Genomic DNA, 24,946 nt, shown 5'->3' on the forward strand with positions numbered 1-24,946 from the left:
TGATATTGTTCAAATAAGTAGCAAAAACGCCGATTTTTTTAAGTCATGGTTAGTTTGACTTTGTGTGTGTGTGTGCATGTGTGTTGTACGTGTATGTAGTGCACACGTGAGTGTGCAGGTTTGCACTCCTGTGCACACGAAGTCCAGAGCAGGGCATTATTTGTCATCCCCCCCTCACTCTCGGCCTTATTGCCCTAAGACAGGGTCTCTCACTAAGCAGGAAGCTTGCCATTTTCCCTTGCCTGACAAGCAAGTTCTCAGCATCTGCCTCTCCCCCACATGGGGTCACAGGCATGTGCAGTCACGCACAGCTTTTTGTGGGTGCTGGAGATTCAAACTCAGATCCTCATGCTTACAGAACAAGCAATCTTATCCAACAAACTTATTTCCCAGCACCAGGCCTGCTTATTTGGTTACGTTAATATGGTGGCACATTTAAACCTTTTTAAGTAGGTTCAAGCCAGCTAATACCCAACCTTCAATGAAAGGCCCTGCTGAAGTCTGGTGCCCTACTCAAGGAAACATGAACTCTGATGGACACAAAATATGTTATTATTTATTGTCAATTTCTGCAAAGACACATTTAAGCAACAAAATATACATTTGTCAACCTTTTAGAATTTGTTTTATACATTAACAAATACAATGTGCTACCATAGCAATAAATTAAATGTACACTATTTACATTCCATAGGCAGTCGGGATCTACAAATCACCTCCTCACTGAGAGGAAGCAAAGAAAAGTCATCGTCACAGGGTTCACTTCCACACTACACCTCATAGACTCTACCACACAGGCATCTCTTCACATGGAGACGTCGGCACCCTGGGAACTGGACAAGGTTCAGCCAAGGCGACATCACGAGGAGGAAGAGTGAGCATACACACTAAGGAGCAAGAAGGGGAATTTCACCCTTCCGCGTGGAAATGTCACAAAACCAAAGACAAGGGCAACTGATTCCAGTCTTCCAGCGGAGCACACCCTCCCCAGGGATGGTGAGGCCCAGGCCAAAGCCACTTCCCCAGCTGCTGCCCACTAGGCAGATTGCCCTAGGCTCGGGGGTTGTCTTTCTCCCAAGGGGTGCATAACCCAGCTGAAGAGACGTGAGATTGGTGTGGGCAAAGGGCTGGTGGTGAGAGAGACGCCAGAGGACGCCGCAAAGGCCCTCTACCAAGCAGTGGGAACAGCCTTGGTTACTGTACCAACCTGCCCTTGCCTTTGATTGAGGGGTAACTAGAAGCTGGGGAAGGAGCATGGGGGTCCAGAGCACGGCTGACTGACCTGGTCCCTGCTGGCCCAGAAGCCGCAAGCTCTATCTGAACCCCAGGCACACACACACCCCACAACACAGCTGTCTTTGCAGACTAAGAAACAATGGACAAAAGGTAATGTTTGAGTTGGCACCTTAAAGGGTCAAAGGAAGAAAAAGGAAACTGCCTGTGTCCTGCCTAGTCACCTGATCTGGGCTTTTATTCCCCCGTCTCCATTTTAAGAAGGCCTGGGGTATAGCTCAGTGGCAGGGTACTCGCTCAGCGTGAGCGAGGCCTTGGGTTCATTCCCAGCACCACCAAAAAGAGGAAGGGAGGGATGGAGATAGAGGAAGAGAAGATAGATCAGAGAACTGGTTCCTTTTTTATCATTTTCTGTCCTGATTTAAAAACAAGGAAGCCAATGCATCTTCGTCCAGGTCACTTTGCCCCTGTTACTGAAGGCCCAAGAAGCACTTTGCTGGACTCCCTCCCCTCCACTTCCTTCACTCAAGCCCCAGGCTCCTCACTGACCAAGAATTCTCAACAGTCACAGCTGAGGCCCTATCAACATCCTCCAACCCCAGCACCTCCCTGCCAGTGTAGAAATCCCAGATAACAGGGTTCCCCCAAACCCAAGCCCAGGAAATGCAGCTGTTTTACTCCACCAACAGCAAGTACAGCTGGTACACAGGAACGGGCCAGAGGCTGTGGGTCTAGTAACAGCTTTGCCCACTAGGTGGCTGTGTGGCCTCAGGCAAGTTCTTTCTGCCGGTCAGGAGGATGGCATGGTTGGATGAGAGGCAACTGGTCCAGAAGCCTTGATATCAAATGGTGCCCATAAAACTGAACCGCAGGTTATTTTCCAAGAAACGCCTCTTGACATTCATAATCACAGACAGAAACTCTGGCTAAGAGCATCTATCTGGAGCTCTCCCACATCTGCTTTGATGTATCAACAGAACTAGAGGCATCTGGGTGCCTATTAACACCTGCAAAGTATAGTTTCTTCAGTGAGTCAGGCAGTCCCCCAGAGCCAGAGTTGTGACCAGGAGAACCCCTTGTGGGGGCCACAGTGGAAATGTCCCCAAATATAAGCAGAAGCATCATCTACACAGGCCCAGTCCCATGAAGGAGCTTCAGCAAGACTCTAAGCCCTGAGACTGGGAACAGCCACGAGAGGAGATTGGATCAGAGTGTGGGAGGAACAGCCTCCCATCCAGAGGGCTTAGAGGAGGCTGGGCCCTGCCATTACTCTCCTGCTCCACAGAGAACTCCAGCTGGGCTTTTCCATGTACCCTGGAAAGCCACAGGATGGACCTGCTAGATAGAGAGGGGCCTGACCAGAGGGCAGGGGCAGCTCAGATCCTGCCCAGAGTATCTCAACAGCAAACCAAGGGTGAAGACCCCAGCCCAGTGCCTCTCCGTCCCTCTATACACAGTCATCCTTCCTGTCCACTGGCCCAGAAGCAGAGGCAACACCTGGCCTGGAGCTAATACCTGCAGGGAACCAGCCAAAGCAGTGGGGACAAGAAGGCTTAGAAGGTTTCCAGCTATGACACTGTGGGACAACCTAGAAGCTCCTGAGGACCCAGACCATAATGCAACGTAGCACAACCACCGAGCAAGGGTAAAAAACGGTCCTACCAAGAGAAGGGAGCCAGGGTCCTGTAGTAGTTTCAAAGAAAACACAGTCTGACCTTTCAAGTTCAAGCAGAACGCTGCCAGAATCCACTCGTCTCCTTCCAGCAGTGGGTGCTGCCGCGCTGGCTTTTAATAAAAGCTAAACAGATATTCTGTTGACCTTCTAACTAGAGCAAATCCTACCGGACGAGTCCTTCACGTAAGCAGGTATCCCAAGCGGAGTGCAGGGCGCAGTATCCCTCCCCTGGCCGCAAGTGTGTGGGGAAGGAAGGATCAGATGACAGAAGTAATGGGGGACACCACAGCAACCCCAGAAGCTCTGTCGCCCTTCCGTACTTGGGCTTGGGAACAGAAGCCTATGCAGACAAGCCCTGGGTGGGAAATCTTATTACCTGCTCACTGAGGCGGGAGCCCAGAACCAGAGCAGCCCTGTGCCAGAGGCCTATGTGTACTTAATGGGGCAGGATCTTCAAGTGCCTGTTGTTTAGACCCGGTGTTTGGCCTGGCAGATGTTCCACCCCATCCCCTGCAGCTGAACCGCCCTGCAAACCTGGAAGGCTGAGGAGCCCAAGAGAGCTCGTCAGGATGAGCGGGCTCACCCAGAGGTGGCGGCCATGGCCAGGAGTGCAGTCTGTGGTGCACAAAGCACAGGCTCATGGGGCCTGGCTTCCAGGAGCCCTGCAGATGGGACAACTGCCTGAAGACCTGCCATTGGAGTGGGAAGAACAGGACTGGGGACCGAGCCTAGAAGCAGCCCCTGAGCAGCACTGGGCCCCTCACAGATGCCGGGAGCACAGGTGGAGTGACGCCATACTGTTTCCAACGCTAAGTTCAAATGCCACACACCGGCCTAACCAAAACTTGTCAAGTCACACCCCTCCCCCACGACATCTCTCCCCTCTCTCCCACCTAAAAGATAGGTTGAACAAACTATGTCTTTTCTGGATTCTCACAAAAGTGGAGAGCTGGACCCCAGATGAGCCTGCCCACACAGAAGCTTTCCTCAACCAACAAACGCCCCTGAGCTGACCGTGTGTTCTCCCTAGACTCCTCACACTACCGGCTGCCCGTTCCTTCCCAGGAAAAATATCCACTCAAAGGAGAAAAGTTACTGGGGCTTCTCTCTCCACAAGGATGATCAGCAGCTTGTGTAAAATTCGACAGAAAAAACCTTGAGACTACAGTCATGGAAACATGCAGCCAGTCCGGCACACACCCAGCTCTGACTCTGCGCTTCCACCATCCTGAGCCTTCCCTAAGGGGAACCTAGCAGCAGGGACAGAGCTCCCTAGGCCTGGGCCAGCAGATGTGCCAGAAGTACTTATCACAGGAGCAGTGAGATACAACCTGGAGGATGCTGGGAAATTCCTAGAAAAGCAGCCCTTCCGCCATGTCCAGGATGGCACTGTACTGTGACCCAAGACAGACCGCACCCACCAACCATTCTGCAGTCACCTCTGCTCCCCACCACACAACTCCCTCTGTGTCTTGGGCAGACAAGCTCCCCAGCTTCTCGCTGAGCCCCCTGGGCCCCAGAATCCCTCTTGTTCAACTCTTTTCCAGCAGGTAAAACAAGATGATGGTTGACTCTGAGAGCCGGTCACATCGGGAGGTCAGGAGCAGAGGTTGGGGCTTTTGGGTCTGTGGAGAAGGAGCCAGCAAAGGCCATGGCCAGGTCAGGACATGGAGCAGACAGCTGGTCTGCTGGGCAGGTGGCCAGTGAGACAGCAGGCCTGAACGATCAGAGTAGTGGATGGCACCCCCAAAGTGCTGGAGCGGGAGCCTTCTGCAGGCCAGAATCAAGACTTCCCTGAGGAGATAAGGAAGGGGAGATGGAGAACAAGCACCAGGTAAAAGAGGGGAGAAACAGGCCGGAGTCAGGGTGGGTAACCCACTCGCCCATGGCAACACTCACGATGAGGAGGGTGCCGAATACAAGGGGGGTTAGCCCCAGAAGCCGTGTGTAAGCATCCAAAGTTCACCACAGATGGCGGAGGCCACTATCACACCCCCATTTTCTCTTCTGTTTTCTCATGAACAGGTTTAACACCAAGTGGGCTCAACTGTACCCTTCCCTTTGGTCCCAACTCACTCGTACTCCTGAGAGCCCTCACGGAGGAGGTGGGGGTTACAGCGGGTCTCCGGTGGCTTCACTAGGAGCTCACTAGTGTATCACGCCAGGAGCATAGAGACCACCCTAGGGTTGTCCCTCCCAGAATGGCTGGGTAGGGGCATCTCCTGTCATATGGGGAAGACATATACCAGCCTGGAGCCTTGGCCAAAAATACAAAGAGAGAGAGAGACTGCCTGCAAACAGGAAAGCAAGGGGTAAACTGAGGAATTCCTCCCTCCAGGGAAGGAAGTGAACTTTCGGTTACTTCCCCTTCTAGTTACTAGAACCAGATCCATCCAGTGCAGGAATCTATCCCAAAGCCACTGGACAACCCTTCCAAGGCACCGTTCTCAGCCCCTCCTTCTCCTAGGAGGCCTGGAGATGTCCATCAACAGTAGTCCTCAGCATCCCTCAGCTGACAGTCTCTCTGGCCATTCTGAGGCCAAAAAGCCACAGACACTCTGACCTTACGGGAACATTCCCCTCTCAGGGCCACTGGAAGACACTCACCTTGGACAGGGGAAGGACTCCACTTTCACATTAGTGTCCCTGTTTGAGGAAAACACACAAGAATTTCTCAAACACCAGACAACAATCGCCTCCACCTGCAGATCCTGAGCACTCAGCTCTCGACGGTCTGAGCCCAGGAAGGGACTTGGGCTCCCAGAGGCCAGCAGAACCCACCTCACATTTGGGATGGCTGTGTGCAAGGATGTGGCTCTACAGCAGGAGGCGTGACAACAGGGGCTGGTGGACCCCCAGCCTGGTGTCTGGACCACGTAAGAACAGAAACCATGACCCCCAGGTCTGGCAAAACATCCTTCCCCACCTGACTCAGGGGGCCCTCATAAGCATTCTCTGAGGTGCTCTTTCCCGCCCACTGGAAAAAAGACTGGCTATGGGGAGTCCTGGAATGTGGGGTGCAGGGCTCGTGGGGCCCCTCCTTAGCTGCCCACACCATCCTTACCGCACTGGAGCTAGCATGGCTGAGTTTATCGAAGCGGAATTTCAGGTTTGACCTCGGGGAGTTTCTGCTTTTGGCATCTAAAAAAAGAAAAAAAGACATGGAGTTTAAGGAATCATTCTAGCAAAATCAGAACAGTGAGTAGGGAGGCCGGGGGAAATGGACCTCAGCCTCTCCCCAAGGCATGCTCACTAACAGGTACCCACTCGCGATTAACAGTACTCAGATTCTGAGAAATGGTGTGCCCTAGTTATTAAACACGGGTCACTTTAAAATGAAATATCTTCACAATGGAAGCTCATAAGTAAACAGGCCTTATTCAAGGAAGATAATGAATACTCAAAATTTTCCACTTCCTCATTATATTGACATATTTTGCTGTAATCTAGGCCCTCACATCTGCTGTGTCCTTATATCAGAAATTCGCTAAGGTAGTAGGCTATGCATCTCTCCTCAACTCCAAGCTCAGGGATGTCTCAGTGGTAGCTTGAAATCAATCTCGATGAGAGAATTAAGACTACGGAAGTTGGCAATGTTACAAACCTGGGCTTATAGGTTTGCCGTCTAGATTTAAGGAACCAGTGGAAAATAATAACATACGAACTAAGCCTGGAAAGGGTTGTGCCTGCAGCCACTACATTGTGAAGAGCAGCAGAGGAGCCGCCATGCTCCCAGTGTTTGAGAACTACCACCAAATTCAGCAAAAAGGCTATTTGTACCACTGACACAATGAATGTTGTCCTCCTAATGTAAAATGTCAACACAGGCAATAATATCCATTGACACCCACACGGGAACCAGATTTGACTGTCATCGGCCACCTTAAACTGATTACAGGTACCAGAGTTAGGTAAGTACTAGTGAAACTGTCCTATGAGGATCTTATAGATACATTAAGACTCACAGTAAAGAATACTGTATATCTTTCCATTATTTGTGAACTGTGTTGCAGATCCATAATATTGGTAAAGTTTACCGTGTCTATGCATGACACACACACATACACACACACACACACACACACACACACACACACACGAGTACACATACATACATGTACACATGTACACATGCACGCTATGAGACCCTCCCTGAATGATCCTGATGTTCCCCTTTTTGTCCCCAGAAGCCCAAGTATGAATGGCCAATGACCGGCATCTGCAATTACAGAAGACTCCTCAGGCCATCTCTCCTCTCAGCCTGCCTTTCCTCACACTCACTAGAGCAGCCAGAAACAGGTTTCCAGACCTCCAAGCCCACCCAGTGCTTGGGGTTGGGGGTCAAAAGCAGATATCAGGGTAATACAGCCTGCACCTCCTGGGGGTGTAGTTAGCATTGGGGAAGACTCCACACCAGTTCCTCATTTCTTCCTGCCTTGTGTGACCTTAACCCAGTTGCAGACACTCCCAAAGCCTCCCTTGACTCGAACCCTGTCTGAGAGAGCAGGCTGCCATCCACTCCTTTCGATATTTATTTAGTGCCAAAAAGGACAGTTTGGTGATAGAATTTCTTATTCACTTCATCAATATTTAACTAAGCTTTAAAAACATCAGGAAATGTGTAGGACTACTCCATCTTACAAATGGGGAAACTGAGGGTGGGGAGGTAAGCTTGTCAATGCCAAAACTGGGATTCGAACCCATCTTAAGATCTGCATGACCACAGGAGTTGAGTGAGAGGGAGCTGTGAGCTACCCCGTTAACTGGGAAGCTCGCCACAAAGGGTCATTTGCTTTTACCCCAGTGTCCCCCATATCCCACTACATCTTCCTTTTGACATTGTTTGGTCTCTACCTAGGGATACCAGTGGAATACCACCCCACCCCAGCCATTGTGAAAACTAAAAATAATTGTAGATATTGCCCAAGTCCCGCGGAGAGAGAGAGATTACCCCTAGATGAGAACTGGCTGGTCACACTAATGTTTTATTACAGTCCCACAACGCACATTTAGGTTAATAGTTTTTTACAGCATATGCTCATCAAATCTGTGCATGGAGCTGAGGAAGTCCTAAGTGAACGTATAAACAGCAGATGAAGTCCTGAGTAAGTGTGTATCATTGACACAGACAGAGCCATGTCATGGATCCAATGCCTCGGGCCCACGGGAAATGCCAAAGCCCCCCCCATCATGGTGAGACTGGTAAGGTAAAGCCCTCCTCTGGTTAGAGTGTGGATGTCGACAGTGTGTGCAAGTATGAGTGTTTACGAAGGATTGGCCAGTGTGTGCAAAACCTACCAGCTGCCCTTCCTCCTCCTGGAGGTTGACAGCCTGAGACTGCTCGCCTACAAATACCTGCTGAGACTAGTGAATCCCTCCCCACAGTGCCAACTGGGTAAAAATCATCTGTCACACTGGGTTCTTGGTGGACCCTGAAAGCTGATTCCTTTCCTTTCCCTCCAACCTGGTACTTCCTACTCTGCTCAACTGTACAGATCTCAGAAACCCGAAAGACACCGGCCACCACTCTCCCTAAACCCTCACTACCCAGCCCATTAAATTCTACATCCCAACATGCTCTGTCATGACCCTGGCTCCCCTAGGTGCCCACTGTACCTCTGCTGGTGCATCCTCCCCAGCCCCCACCGATCCTTTCTATACTCAGCATGCAGCTGCCAAATGGTCTTTCTCAATGCCAGGTGGTATTTCCAGAACCTTCAGTGGCTTTTACCAACAACACCTGAGTCCTCAGCAGGCCTCTTGGTAGCCTGCTCAGCACTCATGGTCCCCATAACCCCTGTTCTCTCTCTCGCCTCCCCATGACCCCCACTGCACTGAACCTCATGCACAGAACCTCATGCAAGAACACAGTCTTGCATCCCTCCAGCCTCCTCCACTGCTGCTTCCTCTGACTGCCGGGTGCTAGCATCACGTGAGGCTGTGGCATTGGCCCTAGGTGGGAACAGGGTAGTCCAAGAGGTGAGCAGAGAATTCTCAGCTTTCTAATCAATCAATCAATCCTAACTCCTCTACCATGGAATCATCATGAAATCATTCAATTCTCTAAGCCTCAGTTTCCCCACATATAAGACTATGAGCTTCTTTTTGGTTGTACAGATGTAGCAAGGCCCTCACATCTTGGAAAAGGAGAAGTTGGCCAAGTCAGCATGCCTTCGGGGCATGCCCTTTGAGCAGCGGTCAGGGAGCAGCTCTGCCCTTCCAACCACATCATGCACATCTTCACATGCCACTGACCTGTGGGACTCCGGCTCATGATGATGGGGGTGGCAGCGGCCCCCAGACTGGGGCTCTCGGTGCTCGGGGACGGGCTGTAGACAAACACCTCCTGCTTGAAGGGTGAGGTGGTGGATGGCTGGCTGCTCTGGGGGAGAGAAACTGGGTGAGAGAGGCCAATGTACGTCCGCCCGGAAGTCCCACAGCTGTCCCGGGATGGGCCATGCAAGCCACTGCCTCCAACCTCACACTGGCACTTCTAACCCGGCCATGACTGCAGCCTTTTCCTGACCCCTTCCCTTTCCAGTTGGTGTCCCCCCAGCAGGGACCACCTCCACTGCTGCTGTTAAGCACTTTGTGGAGACAGGGTCCCCTCACTCACTGCCCTCATTTGGTGGTAGCCGCTGCCTAGGACCACACCTCCTCCGGGGTATCTGAAAGCACAGTCTAACCAGCTGGGCCCCAGAGCGTTGCCCCCTGGCTGAATGAGGCACACTTACCCCACTGTCACACTCCTCCATGGCCTCGCCCTCCCCTGCGGTGCTGCTGAAGCTGCTGGTGCTGGACGAGGAGCGGGAGATGTTGGCGCGGCCATTCTCCTTCAACTTCATGAAGGGCCTGTGGGGAGTGGGAAGCAAGGCAAACGGAGAGTGAGGCAAACCCACCAGAGGACCGAGCTTGCCCGCAGTGGCTCCCCCGGCCTCTGCCTGGTGGTCTTGGTGTTCCAGAGATTTCCAAAGGCAGCAACTCTGACTCTCAGCTCGCCTGGAGGCAGAGCCCAGACGGCTACAGCCAGCCTTTCCCCAAACCCCAACTCTCTTACTTCTCTTTGTTGGGACAGATTTCTGGAGAGCTGGGATTTGACGAGGTCTCAGACTTGATCTCCTGAGAAGAGTGTCCGCCATCCGGGGTTTTGGGAACGCTGGAGGCACTGTCACTAGGGGGGAGAGAATGAAGGGAAGTGAGGCCTCGGGAGTCAGGCCCCTGCCCTTGTCCACCCCTGACCCTTGACAGAGCTCAGGCTGTGGGGGCCAGTACACAGAGGGTAGCCACCTCTTCCCTCCCCACCCGAGCCTCTGAGACAGCAGCAGACAGCAGAGGTTTCTGCTCCCTACAGTAAAGGCCAGTCTGGATTCACGGTGATGGTCCAAGGCCACCAAACAGGGGCCCTGGCTTGATGGCCTCCAGTCAAAGTCTACCCCTCTCCCATGCTGGCCATCCCACCTGGCAGAGGTATGAATCAAGAGAAGGTGACGGGGAACTGAGAGGGACTCACACAGGAATCAACCCAGCACCCATGGATTCCTGAGAGATGCTGGGGGCCACCTACTGTAGTGACTCTTGAGGACATCCTACATGTGACTTGGCAGCCCTAGGATGCTGGGGAGTGAAGGGATGCTCAAGCCCAAAGATCCAAGAGCTCTCTTCTCCTGCAGTTCAGCAAAGACCACAACTTACCCTATATCAAATTCTGGGACCAGGACAGCTCTGTCTGCAATTCACTTGTTTTTTCTTTAATACTTCTGAGCCTCAGGACCACTGATTTCTGTTCTGCTTTTTTTTTTCAAGAGTTACTTATTATTTATTGTTTATGTGTGTTTGCCTGCATATATGTATGTGCATCACATGCATGCCTGGTGTACTCATGGGTCTGTAGAGAGCATTGGATCCCCTGAAACTGGAGTTACAAAGGGTTGTGAGCCTCCGTGTGGATGCCTGGAACCAAACCCAGGTGCCCTGCAAGAGCAGCCCACGCTCTTAACCGCTGAGCATCTCTCCAGCCCTTCAGTGAACCTTTTACAGTAGCAGCATTAATGAGGCATAATACACATGCCATGCAACTCATCTACTTAAAGTGGACAAGGACACAATTTTTAATATGCTCGTGGAATTGTGCAGCCATCACCACAATCTAACTTTAGATCATTTTAAAATGATCATTTCTTAAAAGAAACCCTGGCTCATCTGTAATCACTGCCCACCCCAACCCCTAACCTATTTCTTTCTGTCTCTGTGGACTTTGCCTAGTCTGGACACCCTATAAAAACAGGACTTGACAATGTACATGGCCTTCACATCTGGATTCTACTAGCCTCACAGTTTCAACGTTTGCCCATGTTGTGGCCTGCATCAGTATCTTGGTACCCGTTGTGTATTACAAAATAATATTACACTCTGTGGGTATACTTATTTCATTTTCCTTCTCTAGTCGTCAGATGGCAGGCCCTTTACTTGCTTCCTCTTTGAGGCCCCATGAATGACGCTGCACCTACTCAAGGTGCCTGTGTTGTTACGGACAACCGTCTCCAGTTCTCGTGGTCTCTATACATACACCTAAGGGTGGGGTTGCTAGGTCCTGTGGTAACTCTATGTTTAGCCCTTGGAGGGCTGCCAGACTGTTTTCCAAATCGGACGCACTATCTCACATCCCCACCAGCAACGTGCAAATGTGCCAACGCCCCCACATCCTCGTCAGCACTTGTTATTTACCTTTACAGTCACAGGCACCCTAGAGGTGTAGAAACTCTGTGTGTGTGTGTGTGTGTGTGTGTGTGTGTGTGTGTGTGCACGTGTGTGTGCACGTGTGCGTGTGCAGGTGCTTTCAACTGCCTGTGCCCATGGAGGTCAGAAGTCCACATGGAGGTCAGAAGTCCACATGGGGTTTGGTCCTCCATCACATTCCACCTCGTTTTCTGAGACAGTCGCCCACTGAACCTGGAGCTCACCAGCTGACCTGAGAACCCCAGTGATCCTCCTGTCACCACACCAGCTTCTTATACAGATGCTGGGGATCCAAACCCACGTCCTCGTACTTGCCCAGCAACACTACACCCTGAGCCACTCTCCCATCATGCACTTGTGGTTACTCCTATCAACCCACGAGGTTGGCTCACACAACGAACTTGCCTCTGTGACAGACACCACAGGAGAGCCTCCCCTCCTGTCTTTAGAGACCCCACACGCCCTGTGCCGTGCGGCCTCGCCCTTCCCTCCCAGCTGTCTTTGTCAGCCCTTGATCTTCTACTCGTCTGTGAACACTGGGGCTCCGCACACCCTCTCTGAGCAGTCACACAGACCTGTTCAATGTCTTTACATCAGCAACTCTCCCCATCACTGCCCAGCTCTCCAGTCAGGGCCTCTCTGCTAAACACAAGTGACAGGATGTGTAGGTAGTGAAGCCAGGGTTCAGGGGAAGCCTGACACTAGGAAAACCTGTCCCCATGCTTGGGCACCTGACAGCCATTAAGAAGAGAGCTGACAGGCCCCACAGCTGGGATGGAGTCCAGGCCCTGACAGTTACCATCGTGTCCGGCTGTCCCCCTGGCCTTCAGAGCCCGAGTGCAGGCGGGGGAAGAGGCCCGACCGCCGCTTGATGGGGCTGCGTGACTGGTTCCTCACGGTTGCCGCGGCCACTGGAGGCTGCCGATAAAACCGCCACAGTGAGTACGCGTGCCCACCCCTTCCTTCCCACCCCTTCTCTGGTCTGCACAGGACTCCTGGCCGGGTGAGACCCTAGAAAACAGCAAGGAACTGAGACTCCAACACTTGAGTCACTCACAGCCTCTTTCCTGTTCTTAAGCCAAGCCCATGGCAGCAGGTAATGATCCAACAGAGCCTAGAACTCTTGGAGGATCACAGGCTCACCACAGTGGGGCCAGATGCCGAGCTGGCGGGGACGATTTAGGGAATCACAGATTGAAAAATCCAGAGAGCCCTGGGAGTGGCCAGCTGCCACCTTTCACCTTGCTATTGAGAAAGCCAAGGACCAGAAAATGGAGGGATGTGTCAGGGTCAGCTAACAATAAGGACCTAGAGGTCCTGACTCGCCATCACTGCTTGTGAATAAATGGACCCAGGCAGGAGTGGTGGTAACAGGACCAAATAAAAGCCTCTTAGCCGAGTCCACAGGCACTGATGGCAGTGGGGAGCTGGCCAAGGTCTCTGCTTGACAATCCCCCAGCCTCAGGGTGGGAAAGAGGCACACGGGTGAAAGTCTGAGCCAGAAGGCAGAAAAGCCTGGAGCCTGCCAATGCCAGTGCCAATCCCCCAATGCCACTTGTGTGCTGTGTCTCTTCGGGAGAATGGTCAAACTCTTTGGGCCTCAGCTTCCTCATCCACAGGAAATCACCCTGCTCTGCTGATAGGACCTTCTGAGAGACACAAGATAGTAGATAGGAAAACATTAGATAAATCAAGCCATTGCTCAAGGCCATTTATAATAAAAAGTCAACATCTCGATGGCTCTATGCTGCTACTTAAAAACTTTCTCAAAGAAAATTCCAGTCCATACAAGTCAAAAGCCACTTGCCTTATTAATGGCTGGCTATGGGGTTCCTTCACCCGCCCTTGGTGTGAGACAAGAGGCCTAAGCTCACAGACCCACGGGGCTGTCTCTCCCTGAGAGATGAACACACAGTAGGAGGAGGCTAAATTTTTGTATCAGGAAGTCCTGCTTTCAAATCCCAGATCTTCAGTTTAGCTGGGTGACTTTTAGTAAGTTACCTAACCTCTCTGGGCCTCCTTTCCCTAATGTGTGGAATGGAGAGTACCCCGGTGTCTATTCAAACAACCGTGATGGGGATCAGGTGGGGTCTTGTGTGTCAATCACCAGCTCAGTGCCTGGTGCAGAGCAAGCTGGGGTGGCCACGGCTGTCACTAATAGGGTCTCCCTCATGAGCCCCCAAGCTCAGTTCTTAAACAGACGCAGAGCACAATTCACAGTACAAACCAACCCCAGGGGCACCCGGCATGGAAGTGTCACAGGCCCCACTGTCATCGAGCAGAGGCTGGGTTACCTCCTCAGCAGCTCCACTGTCCCCCAGCCCATCATCCAGCTTGCCCTGCTGAAGTTGCCCAGCCCAAACCTGGGGTGAGACACACCCTTCCTCCCTACTCCTCCCCTGCCACACACATGCTGGCCCAGGATCCAAAGTACTCACTGAGAAGGTGGTCTTGGTGACCTCCATGCTGTTGTGGACAATACCGCCACTGAGGCTGCCAGGAATGGTGCCCCCATGCAGCTTCCTCTGACCACCCACCATGGTCTCCATGGAATGGCTGCGCACACGGATGGCTCTCTGCAAGAGATGGGGTGTGACAAAGGTCTGAGGGTCCTGCTCGGTCTCTGGTCCCTCTAGATGGCTCTGTCCTGGGCTCACGTGTACATCTGCCATGCACACACTAGCATGAGCAGGCAAACAGTCACAAAGCCCGCACCTCAGTAATTGGTATTCCCAGAGTCCTCTGAATTCTGTCCAGGCAGGGTCTGAGGGCTCAGCGGTGCAAGGTGGGCCAACCAGGTATCCTCCTTGTATGGGAGGCGAAGCAAGGCCTGGAGCTCAGCAAACCTCGATGACACTGTCTAGTTAGCAACTCCACATCTCTGGGTTATAGCTTCCTTGTCTGTAAAAATGACTGTCACACAATCCACACAGGATGGGGACTGAACACAAGTGCCAGACTGAACACTGACTCCTTTTCATTTTGATTTTTATTTTCTGGTGTGGCATTGAGGAATGGACCTAGGAGCTCTCTCATGCTGGGCAAGAGCTCTACCACCAAGCTACATCATCAACCGCACATCGTCCCTGGGTTCACAAAGCTAAGCTTCTCCTAAGTGTATCTGGACTGCTCTTCCCACCGTTATCACCTTGTATGTGTGTCTATAATCACCCTTGATGTAGAACCCTGGAACAAGTTCCGGCGCATCCGTGCATTGGAGCTACAGCTTGCCCTCACTTGGGCTTGCAGAAGCTGAAGACACACTTTCCAAATCAACACTAAAGGTCTGCATAGCTGTTCAAAGAGATATGTGCTCAGATTGGTCACAGGCAGGGGCTGCTGGGGTTCTGGAGCCTTGTGTTCACTTGTGGGCAGCAAACAGCAAAGGATGGGCAAGGTGGGGTGGGGTGGGTATCGGCAAGCTGTTAAGTGTCCAGCCAATGACAACCAGGGCAGTCGGGTTTGTCATGGTACATGAGAAAATGATAATAGCTAAGCTATAAGAACACTGAGTGGGACCCTGGAAGAGCTGGACCTGGGGTGATAATCCCTCCCTGGACTTCTCTAGAGGGCAATGCTGTTCTGCACAGGGTCAAAGAGGGGTGTTTATGATGCTTGGAACTTAGCTCCATCTACAGGAGGACTTCCAACCAACAGAAGTGCTGCAGGATCCTGGCTCCCCTAAGGAGAACACTCTCAGTTGCTACAGAGGCTTTTAAAGCAGAGGTGTACTGCAGAGGTTTCCTCCAGTGACCCCAAGTCCTTGCATCATTGCCCTCTGATCATCCATCCAGTTTCTCAACAAGATGGCACACAACAGACAACACAAGCCAGTGATCAAAAGCACAAAGCCTTAGCTGCTGTTACCAGGAGTAATACCTGGGCTCTCTGCTGCACCGCCTGCTAGCTGGGGACCCTGCAGGTTGCTTAGCTTCTCTGAGCGTTACGTGGAATGAGATAGGACCTGTCTACACAGGGAGTAGCAATAAGAACATATAAAGCTCTTAAGAGAGAGCCCAGTGCATTACAAATACAGCTTATGGTGTTGTTACTATTAAGCACAATGTGTTTTCTGTACATTCAGCATCATGCAAAGTGCTAGAAATGTGGTGTTGAGGCTAAAGGGGAATTGAGTCCAAAGAGTGCCCAAAGAACACTCTTAAGAGTAGGCTATAATGCAAGCTCCAGTGTCTGTGATGATGGTCTCTATGTGTCAATCAGTTGTTCTGGGGCCCAAAGAACAAAGGCTCCTAGACACCTGTACTATTAGCGGCTCAAGTACAGGCACCAAACTCTAATCGGCAGGACCAACATCCGTTCCAGTGTCTCCTCCTTCTTCCCGGGATGCAAAGTACCCACGCTCAGTTTAAAGCACTCGTTTAACTCATCCCTTGCTAGAGAAATGGGAGGGATGTCTGCTGGTGGCTTTGGGGGAAACGCACCTGAAAGAGCCATTTGGGAGGCCAAACCTGACGACAAAGCTGGAGAGCCCCGGACCACACAGGGGAGGGAGGGAAAGAAGGTGGGTTCTCTGACCAACTGAGCCAGTCACCTGGACTTCCTGCTCCAGTAATTAGTGGATTTTCTTCACCAGGGTGTGAGCTTGTCACCCTAGCATCAGGAAACATACGGACTAAGTTGCAGCCCACCCCCTTCTTTCTGGACTCAGGCATGTGCACACCCCATGTGCCCACTAACAGACATCTCCACAGGAAAAGCAAAGCCCTCGTCCTTCCCTTGAGACATCCAGGAAGAGTTCCAAGTTGGCACAAATACTGCTCTTCAGGACCCCAGGGACACCTTTGAGACTTGGGATTGGCAAAGGGCCTCATCCTGAATGCCATTCCCTCTGACAAGGGACAGAGATTCAGAAAGGCTGCTGGTATATGGAACCGCCCTCAAGACAAGCCACCAACAATGAGGTGTGGGACTGTCGACCTCAAATCAACATCTTGTAGCCTCTATTGTCTGAATCAAAGATGCCCCATGAGGAATATCACCTCTCCCCTCTCTGGACCACAAAAGAGTTGCCTAGCAACAGTGTTCCTGGGACATGGTTGCAAGAGCCAGCATGTTTGATTCATTCTACCGCCCAAACGTCATAGAGCCAGCCATGTACTCTTTGGAACCTGAAAATATCTGATATGTCCTTAGATGGGGGGAAAAGGCTCCTTAAATGACATTAATATTTCATAAATGCCAGCATCTTTATATGCTCGTTCCCTGTCCCATCACTGCTAGGGTCACCAACATTTCACATTCTTCATTTGAGTCCCGATCTGGTCCTCATTGTCTCTTTCTCAGAAAGGATCCAAGTATGAATAGTAAGCCATGTGCAGTGTATCTGCTCTAAGGAGCCTCCATACACAATATTACCGAATCCAAGTAGGTCATGCCCACCCAAAACCCAGTAAGGAACCAAGGCAGGGGCCTCTGAGACAAAGACACTGAGGTATAGAGAGAATAGAAAAGTCTCTCAAGTAATAAATAACTGTCACACATCAGTAAGAGATAGAGCTGGGATCCAAATCTAGTATACCAGGCCCTAAGATTGAAAATACAAAAGCTGGGTATGGTAGTGCATGCCTGTAATCCACACAACTTGGGGGGCTTGAGAAGTCGAGGCCAGCCTAGGCTACATAGTAAGGCCCTGTCTCCAAAAATGGGGGGAAGGAGAGGAGGAGGAGAGGGAGGAGGGGGGAGGGGAGGAGAGGGGAAGAGGAAGAGGGAAAGAGACGGGAAGCGGGAGAGAGAGGTGGGAGAAGGAGAGAGGGAGGAGATGGAGGAATTCACTGATTAACTAAAGAGGGCTGGAAAGCAGGAGGTTTAGGCGGCCCACTCTCAGAAAAAAGTTCAAAGGCCGATCTCAGGGACGATGCCCATGTGCCACTGTCAGAGTCAACAAAGAGAATCTGAGGAGCCAATAAGCTGACGGAATTCCAGGGCTGGGCGGGTTGTCAGTCACCTGCTCTCCCGCTCACTCTTGCAGGAAAGGTGGAGTCCTGGTTCTCCCAGGCCCTGCCGGAGGAGCTGTCACAAGGATGAAATGAGACCGTGTGCAGCCAACACCTGGGATGACACCTGCCCACTCCGGTGAGCTCTCCTGCCCGGCTTTTAGTGTGAAAGACAAGTGACAGTCATCGCTGAGACCCCAAACCATGCTTGCCTTGAATGGACCTGTCTGGTGACATCTAAAGAATTTCACAGTACAATGAGCAACTGAACAGAAGGGCCAGGGAGCAGACAAAAGGGGGAGATAGAGAGGGGCAGAGGGGAGGGGGCGGCAGTGGGACGAGAAAGGCAGGGAAGGGGACATCACGGAAGCCTTTGTGCAGGAGGCCTTGGGACTAGCGGGACTCACGCTTGCTCAGCCCTGTCTGGCAAAGCTCACCTGACCCCGGCTTGCGTCCTCCAGGGACCGGCCGCTCATTCTCGGAGTGGGTGGCCTGAGCCATGGAAAGTTCTTGTGTGGACATAACTGGTCTCTCACCTAAATTTCTAAACCTTGCCGTCTTGGGCTGGCCTTTCCTATCATTTCACATGACTGTCCTCCTGGCCCATCACTCTGGCTCCACCAATCTCCCTCGCTCCCTGTGGCCTCCCAGCCCTCGGCACACCTCACCGCTGCCTTCCAGCAAGCTCTCCCGTGAGGACGATGAAATGCACTGCTTTCCCACCACCCGTGTGTGCCATCATCTCAGCCCCAGCTGGCATCACAGAACAAGCCGCTTCCTAGCCACCAGCCCCATGGCCCCCTTACAAAAGGGTTTGTGAGTTGTTCCCATTTAACAACTCAACATCGGGACAAAAATTAACGAGATGAGCACCAGGTAGGTCATGCCCACCCAAAGCCCAGTAAGGAACCGAGGCAGGGGCTTCTGAGACAAAGACACTGATCTCCCGCATGCTGAGACGTCTTCAGTCAGGGTCTTCTGTTCCTCCAGCAGGGACATGCTAGCAGCTCACTCATAGTCTATGGCTCCAAGCCATGAGCTGAGCAGAGCCAAGCCCAAGGCCTGAGTGTTCCCCTGTCCTCTCCTATCCCCCTCCCCGTGTGTGTGTGTGTGTGTGTGTGTGTGTGTGTGTGTGTGTGCGCGCGCAAATGTGTGTGTATGACTGTACCACCAAAGGCATGCAACCATCCTGGTACCATGACTCTCCCTCCCAGGGGAAAAGGGGGTGACAGAGATGTCAAAGGCTGGGGTCTGTGCTCCCTCCACCATCACTGATGTGACTCAGGCTGCCCTTGCCTGTGGCTACAGGACCCCCTAAGACTTTGCCAGAGATGTCTGTGGCCTCTCCTGCCACCAAGGGTCAGGTGAGACCAATGCACCACCTACACCAGTTCCTCAAAGGGTCAGAGAAGCTAGCCTGCTGCCTCCCTGTTCCTTGTGGTCCCAACCCTGTCCCGTTGTCTTCTATTCCTGCTTCCACATTATGTGAGGTCAATGGAGGGTTGGGCCAGTCAAGTGTTTTCTCAAACCATGGTCTGTATGTGCTATATGCTTATCACACAGACAAATCAACTGTCACTTTTTCTTTTTACTTCATTACAGACCAGCAGTCTAGGGATAAGTACCTTCCAAAATGGGAGTGATACACAGCTCTTTTATCAGAAAAACAAAACTCCACAAGTTTCCAAGAGCATGGCCACAGCCACCCGCTTGAGCCATGGAAACATCTTTCATCCAAGTCATCACTGCAAAAGACGAGACTTTTTCACTAGAAAGGTGTAGGTTTTTCAGATCGTCATTTATATGAAAATGAAAACTTCCAAATGTCAGTAGACCTAGCAGGTCCTGAGACTCCTCCAAGCAGCCTGGTTTACAAGCAGGGCTAGGGATCCATAAAGCAACTAGTATGTGTCTCTTCCACTCACAGCCAGAAGAACTGAAGTGAGGCGTGAAGAACCACCCCACGTGGCACGCTCAGCCTACAGTCACAGTGGGTCTGCTTCTGGGCTGTGACCCTCTGGAGAAGACCAGTCTGAAGGGGACAGGTGGTGGAGTGACGCTTAGTCCCGAGCATCCTCAGTTCGCATCTGCCTGTGAGAGAACTTCCAACCCAGGCATTTTCTTTCAGGCATCATTGCAGACAACCCTTCATTCTAGAGAGATCTCACAGAGGTCCACGATTAATCCCAAAAGAAATGTCAATAATTCTGACACCACAAGCCTGCCTAAGGCCCCCGTAAGGAAAAAAAAAACTAGAGATGGACTCTTGAACTGGGCCAGGGCCATGCCTGCCCCCTTGCCAGGTCTCTCCACGTGGGAGACCTGGATCAACACTGAAGAGGTCAACAGAATAAGCCAGGGTCTCCTTCCAGAGCAAGGGAAACACTCGGTCCAAGGGTCCACCCTGTGTGCCTGACCCTGATGACCCCTTTTACTTCCACCCTCTCACAACCTCAAAGGCAGATGTGAACTATGAATGGAAAAAAAAAAAAAAAAACATGTCTGTCCTCAACCACAGAATTAAGAAGTCGTCTCTGGAATACTGGCTCGCAGGCCAGTCACAGTAGAGTCTTGCAGTATGCCCTCTCTTGAAAGCCTCTCTAGGGATACCTCAGACACCCTGAAGTGAAACACACCAACTGCTACTACTCCTAACAGATGCAAGAGACTGGGGGAATGGCCTTGAGGCACTATCGTTTAGATCTGTCACCTGTATTTAGCTGCTGGGCCACCTCATCCATTGAACCCCATGGGCAGAATGTCCACCGCCTACATACAATGTCACATAAATATTTGAAAGCCGAAGGGGGGAAAACTAGCTCTAAAGTAAAAAAGGAAACGAGTAAAAAGCAACGAATGCTTCATAAAATGTCTGCAAAACACAGCACCATGCTAGCTCATCAAGCACAGCTCAGCTCGGGTCATTCTACATAAATTAATTTCCTGTGGGAGGTAGAACACTTTGAGAGGTGTGACGTGAGGTGGGTGGGGCAGGGCCCCCCTCCCAGAGCCTCAGAAGGCCTCTAAGCAGTTGCTCCTCTGCCTCCTCTACCTCCTCTAGACCCAAGCCTGTTCCCTATTACCTAATCTCACATTCACCCTCCTCTTGGTGAGGCTATCTATCTACCATGGCTCCCTCTTCCATCTCTGCTCCTTCTCTCCTCTACCCTTTATTTTCACTTTTCTCAAAATCAGAGTCTCACTATGTAGCCCGACCCATCCTCGAACTCATCATGCTCCTGCCTTGGCTTCCCAAATGCTGGGGACACAGGCAGGCACCTCCACACCCAGCTCCTCTTGCATCTAAATTGCCCAGATTTCTCCCCTTTCACCGCCACTTCTATCAAGACTAAACCAGAAGCCCCAGGAATCTCCTGGACAAGCAGCTTGGCTCCTCCCACCCCCGGGAGGAGTCTCAGTAGCTGGCTAAGGCCAGCAGAGCTTGCCCTGCTCTCAGCTGTCCAGCCGGGCAGTGCACAGCTGACCCAGACCTGCCTGGGCCTGACCAGCTGGGGTGGAATCTTCCTGGTCAGAAACTGGGAGGGAGTATCGTGTAGCTGGTAAGAATTTAGGAGATCTGAATTCAACTCTGCCTCCGAGGTGACCTGGGACAAATTATTTAGTCTCTGTGTCTTTGTTTCCTCACATGTGAAACAATATTCACAATTACTAAAACTGAGTGTGAATTCTTATGTCAGAATTATTATATCCATAATACCAGCCTTCCCCCACAGAGCACTAGAGACAGTTGGGAGGTTTAAGATTATATGTAACCTATACAGCACGGTTAATGTGTGCCCTGTTACAACAGCTAAGGGTATTTACTATGTCATAGGCAATCTGCAATTTCCGGGCATTATTCCAATGAACTCTCACAACACAGCGACAGAGGTCTGATTTATTATCTCTGGGTCCTTAGCAAGAAAACTGTGGCTTAGGGACTTTAAAGACCTTGTCTACTACACTATAGCTGGGATTTTTAAATACATGTAACCCCGATCCCGATCCTAATAGCGGCCTCAAAATGTCCCGTTTATGAATCTCTCTCTGATGGGAGGGAAACCTGACAGAACCTTGAGAAAGTCTAGGTGGGAACAAAGCCACACCTCTGAGGTGCAGGGTCCTGAGACCCTGTAGTCTCTTGTAGCTTGCCCTCCAGCACCACCACCCCACCCCATGTTAAAGGAGAGACTGAGAAATACTATCTAGCCAAAGGCACACCATTACAATCGGGTTCAAATGAGACACCAGCGTAAGTGTGGACCGGCAAGCACTCAACCAGGACATGATAGAGAAACCTTCTCTGCCCCTCACTGGCTCTGTGGCCATCCAGGCTCCATCTGCATACTTCTGGGGATAGGGAGCTCCTCTGGGATAAAACTCTTCCCTTTTCAATGCTAGAGAGACTTGCCTGTGGCTCCACCCACCCCCAGCCAGGTCCCAGGACTTTGCCAGCAAGGAAGACTCATGTAGCACCCCAGCCAGCTACTAAAGACCCCTAAGGCTGTGACCTCATCCCACCATTCTTCCCTGGGCTCCCCGACCACAGAGGGAGACAGGGGGAAACAGCGAGTTTCTTAGTTCGTGTGGTCTCTCCTCTGCCCACTCACGTGCCTGCTTAGAGGATTCCCGGGCTGACAATGGTCCAGGCCAAGGCAGAGATCATGGAGGTCACTGGAGTCATTGCCAGCTGCCCCAACCTCATATACACAATGCCCCAGCCCTTTGCAAAGTCCCACCCCATCCTGTCACCTCTAACTGGCCCTTGGGCTCTGAGGCCATATTCCCACTAACTTAGCGGCTGGCTTTCTTTGCCCTCTGCTGCAGTAACCCCAAGTTAGCCTGTGTCCATACCTTAAAAGACTCCAAGAATCCTCCATGACCCCCATTCTCAAACTTGTCCTCCTCAGGGCCTAGGCCGAGCATGACCTGAGTGTGTGTGTGGAGTTCATCATGAAGGTTGTCCAGGAGAGCAGCCCGGGTCCGGTCCTAGAAAGGAAAGGTATACACAGAGTCCAGACACCAACCTGTGTACTTCCTTCTGGGTTCCAGATGCCTGGTCTGAGGGCTGCTATTCTGTCACCTGGCCATGGTGGGGTCTTAGAGGAGACTGAACTTCATGCTCACTAACACAGCAGTTAGCACAAACGTTCCGGGCCAGCCCCTGCTCTCACTCTCCCTGGCCATACCACCTCTTCCAAGGCTTGCCCTGGGGACGCCCAGCCCAGATCTCAGACCAAGATCTATATCCCCAGCCTCTCTGCCCATGGCTCTCTATCAGCCAGGTATCAGCCGGGGATATGCATGCAGCCTCCAGGGGGCTCCATACACACAGAATGGACAAGCCCTTTCTCCAGGCCACAGTCCTAAGCTCCTCTCCCAGTTGTCACCACAGAGCCTAAGCTGAAAGCCTGAGTCGCCCTAGAATTCCACTCTTCCCATCCTTATTTCTAGGAGTGTCTTCCCATCCCTGACTTTAGAGGAATGTCCAACCTTCTGACATTGTGACGCGACGCTGTCCTCTATAAGAACTGCACAGTCAGGTTACCAGGGGGAAATTCATGATGTTTTATACTTGCTAGTCTATGATTTTTGTCTTGGAACACATTCATGGCTATCCTGGGGCCCCTGAGGCTGGCAGGCCTCTGGCTGGGCAAACCTACCCGCAGTATTACCCAGTACCTCCTGTGAAATGTTCCCTCTGATGAGTCTCTTAGCCGTTAATCATTTCTAACTGGCCAGTTTCCTGCCCTAGCTCCCTTTCAACCCTTTCTCCGCCTCTAACACCCACTGGCTAATGATGCCTCCAACATGCGAATCAAATACTGCTTAAGAACTTCAAAGCACCCACCCCACCTGTAAGCCCCAGCCTTTCTCCATCTAACTCAACCACCATCTGCAGCGGAGTCCCATCCTCCAGCCACATGAGGCTGCCGTCAGGCCACACCTCCCACCCCAGAAAGTCTGATTCTGTTTGGCCCTTGACTGTTCTCCGCGTCTGGAATGCCTTCCCAGACTCTCTTCACGTGAAAGCGTCATCAGACATCAAGATTCAGCAGTTCCAAAGCAACCTCCTCCAGGAAGCCTTCCCTGAGCACACCCTCCACCTTCCCTAGCAGAAGCAATCACTGCCCACTGGCTCCATCATAGCCCAGAGCGTAATACAGTACACTGCATTATAAACCAGAGTTTCTCTTCAGTCCAGGCCTGTGCACTCCACGGCCGCAGAAGTAACGTCTTGCTTATCCCTGACAACAGAACAAGACCCGAGCATAATACATGTTCAGTAAACAACTAGTGACTGGCTGGTGAGACCGAGAATCTAGATGAGTTCCCACCAAGAAGGGAAAAAAAAAAAAAAAAAAAAAGAGTTCCCAAAGCAACACAGAGCGGAGGGCTTAGGAGGGAGCAAAAGGCTCCCCTAATTGAACAAGCGCCATGGTGAGACCCCTGAAAGAAGCTAAGAGCAAGCCCAGAAGAGACTTTCAGTCTGGCCTCTCACCTCCAGCTTGGCGAACTTATCCGACTTGCAACAAGCATTCTCCGCGTTGGTGAGCTTGGTGAGCAGGAACTCCCGGAATTCTGCACCCTGAAACAGATAAGAGGGCTCCGAATTCTCCCAGCCTCCGCTGCAGACAAAATGCTTCCAACCACAGTAACAGAAAGGCAGAACAGGGAGTATGGGGTCAGCCCCCGAAAGAGCCCTTCTCATATCCGGTCTTATCCAGCCAAGGCCAGCCCCACCTGCTAATATACCAGCATGGAAGCCAGCTTCCCTGGTGCTGGCTCCCACCCTCCGTATGGCACCTTCGCTACTGTAGGCAATTCTTGCCACTGGTGCCTGGCCTGGAGCACAGTATGAAAGTCCTTCCACTAACAGAAAGACAACCCTATCATGAAACTCCCAACAAGGGCCGGACTGGCCCCAAGGGCAGGTACCCAGGAAGGAGATATCCCTAGAGCTCTAACAGGACCCCCCCTGACAATGCCTCCAGTCTACATGCAATCCCATTCCAATCGCTGACACTCAGGTGGGGAGATCTGGGGTCTTGAGTGGGACGAGAATGGAAGAAGAGGTTTTTACCTTCTGGAAAACAGGTGGGCTTGGCAGAGGGGGGCCAAAGGCAGGCACATCTTCCCTTGCAGTGACTGATACCTGAATGAAACAGTCTGGCATGGGCTAAGACAGAAGAGGAGTCCCACTCCTTATAGCAGACCAGCTCACCCCTCCTCTCCCTCCCAGAACACAGGTAGAATGTCTGTGTGAGCATCACCCACAAACCCCAAATGATGCTCCTCTAGTGGACTGGATGGGATAGAAGCCTACACCCTTCCCTCTGCCTTTCTA

General features: G+C 51.8%; 1 protein-coding gene across 1 annotated transcript in view; it reads right to left on the reverse strand.

Moving 5' to 3' along the window:
- Positions 1-534: 534 nt before the first annotated feature.
- Rap1gap2 (RAP1 GTPase activating protein 2) overlaps positions 535-24,946 on the reverse strand; it is a 138,988-nt gene continuing 114,576 nt past the window's right edge. The window contains exons 13-23 of the mRNA XM_059270669.1: positions 24,683-24,754; positions 24,101-24,187; positions 22,453-22,587; positions 14,083-14,220; positions 12,444-12,562; positions 9,966-10,079; positions 9,643-9,760; positions 9,164-9,290; positions 5,973-6,049; positions 5,516-5,554; positions 535-4,702 (exon numbers count right to left, since the gene is read on the reverse strand). Coding sequence (XP_059126652.1) covers positions 5,546-5,554; positions 5,973-6,049; positions 9,164-9,290; positions 9,643-9,760; positions 9,966-10,079; positions 12,444-12,562; positions 14,083-14,220; positions 22,453-22,587; positions 24,101-24,187; positions 24,683-24,754 — 996 coding nt within the window. The 3' untranslated portion in view covers positions 535-4,702; positions 5,516-5,545. The remainder of the gene's footprint in view (positions 4,703-5,515; positions 5,555-5,972; positions 6,050-9,163; positions 9,291-9,642; positions 9,761-9,965; positions 10,080-12,443; positions 12,563-14,082; positions 14,221-22,452; positions 22,588-24,100; positions 24,188-24,682; positions 24,755-24,946) is intronic.

The sequence above is a fragment of the Peromyscus eremicus genome, chromosome 8a (assembly GCF_949786415.1).
Source record: "Peromyscus eremicus chromosome 8a, PerEre_H2_v1, whole genome shotgun sequence".
Lineage (NCBI taxonomy): Eukaryota > Metazoa > Chordata > Mammalia > Rodentia > Cricetidae > Peromyscus > Peromyscus eremicus.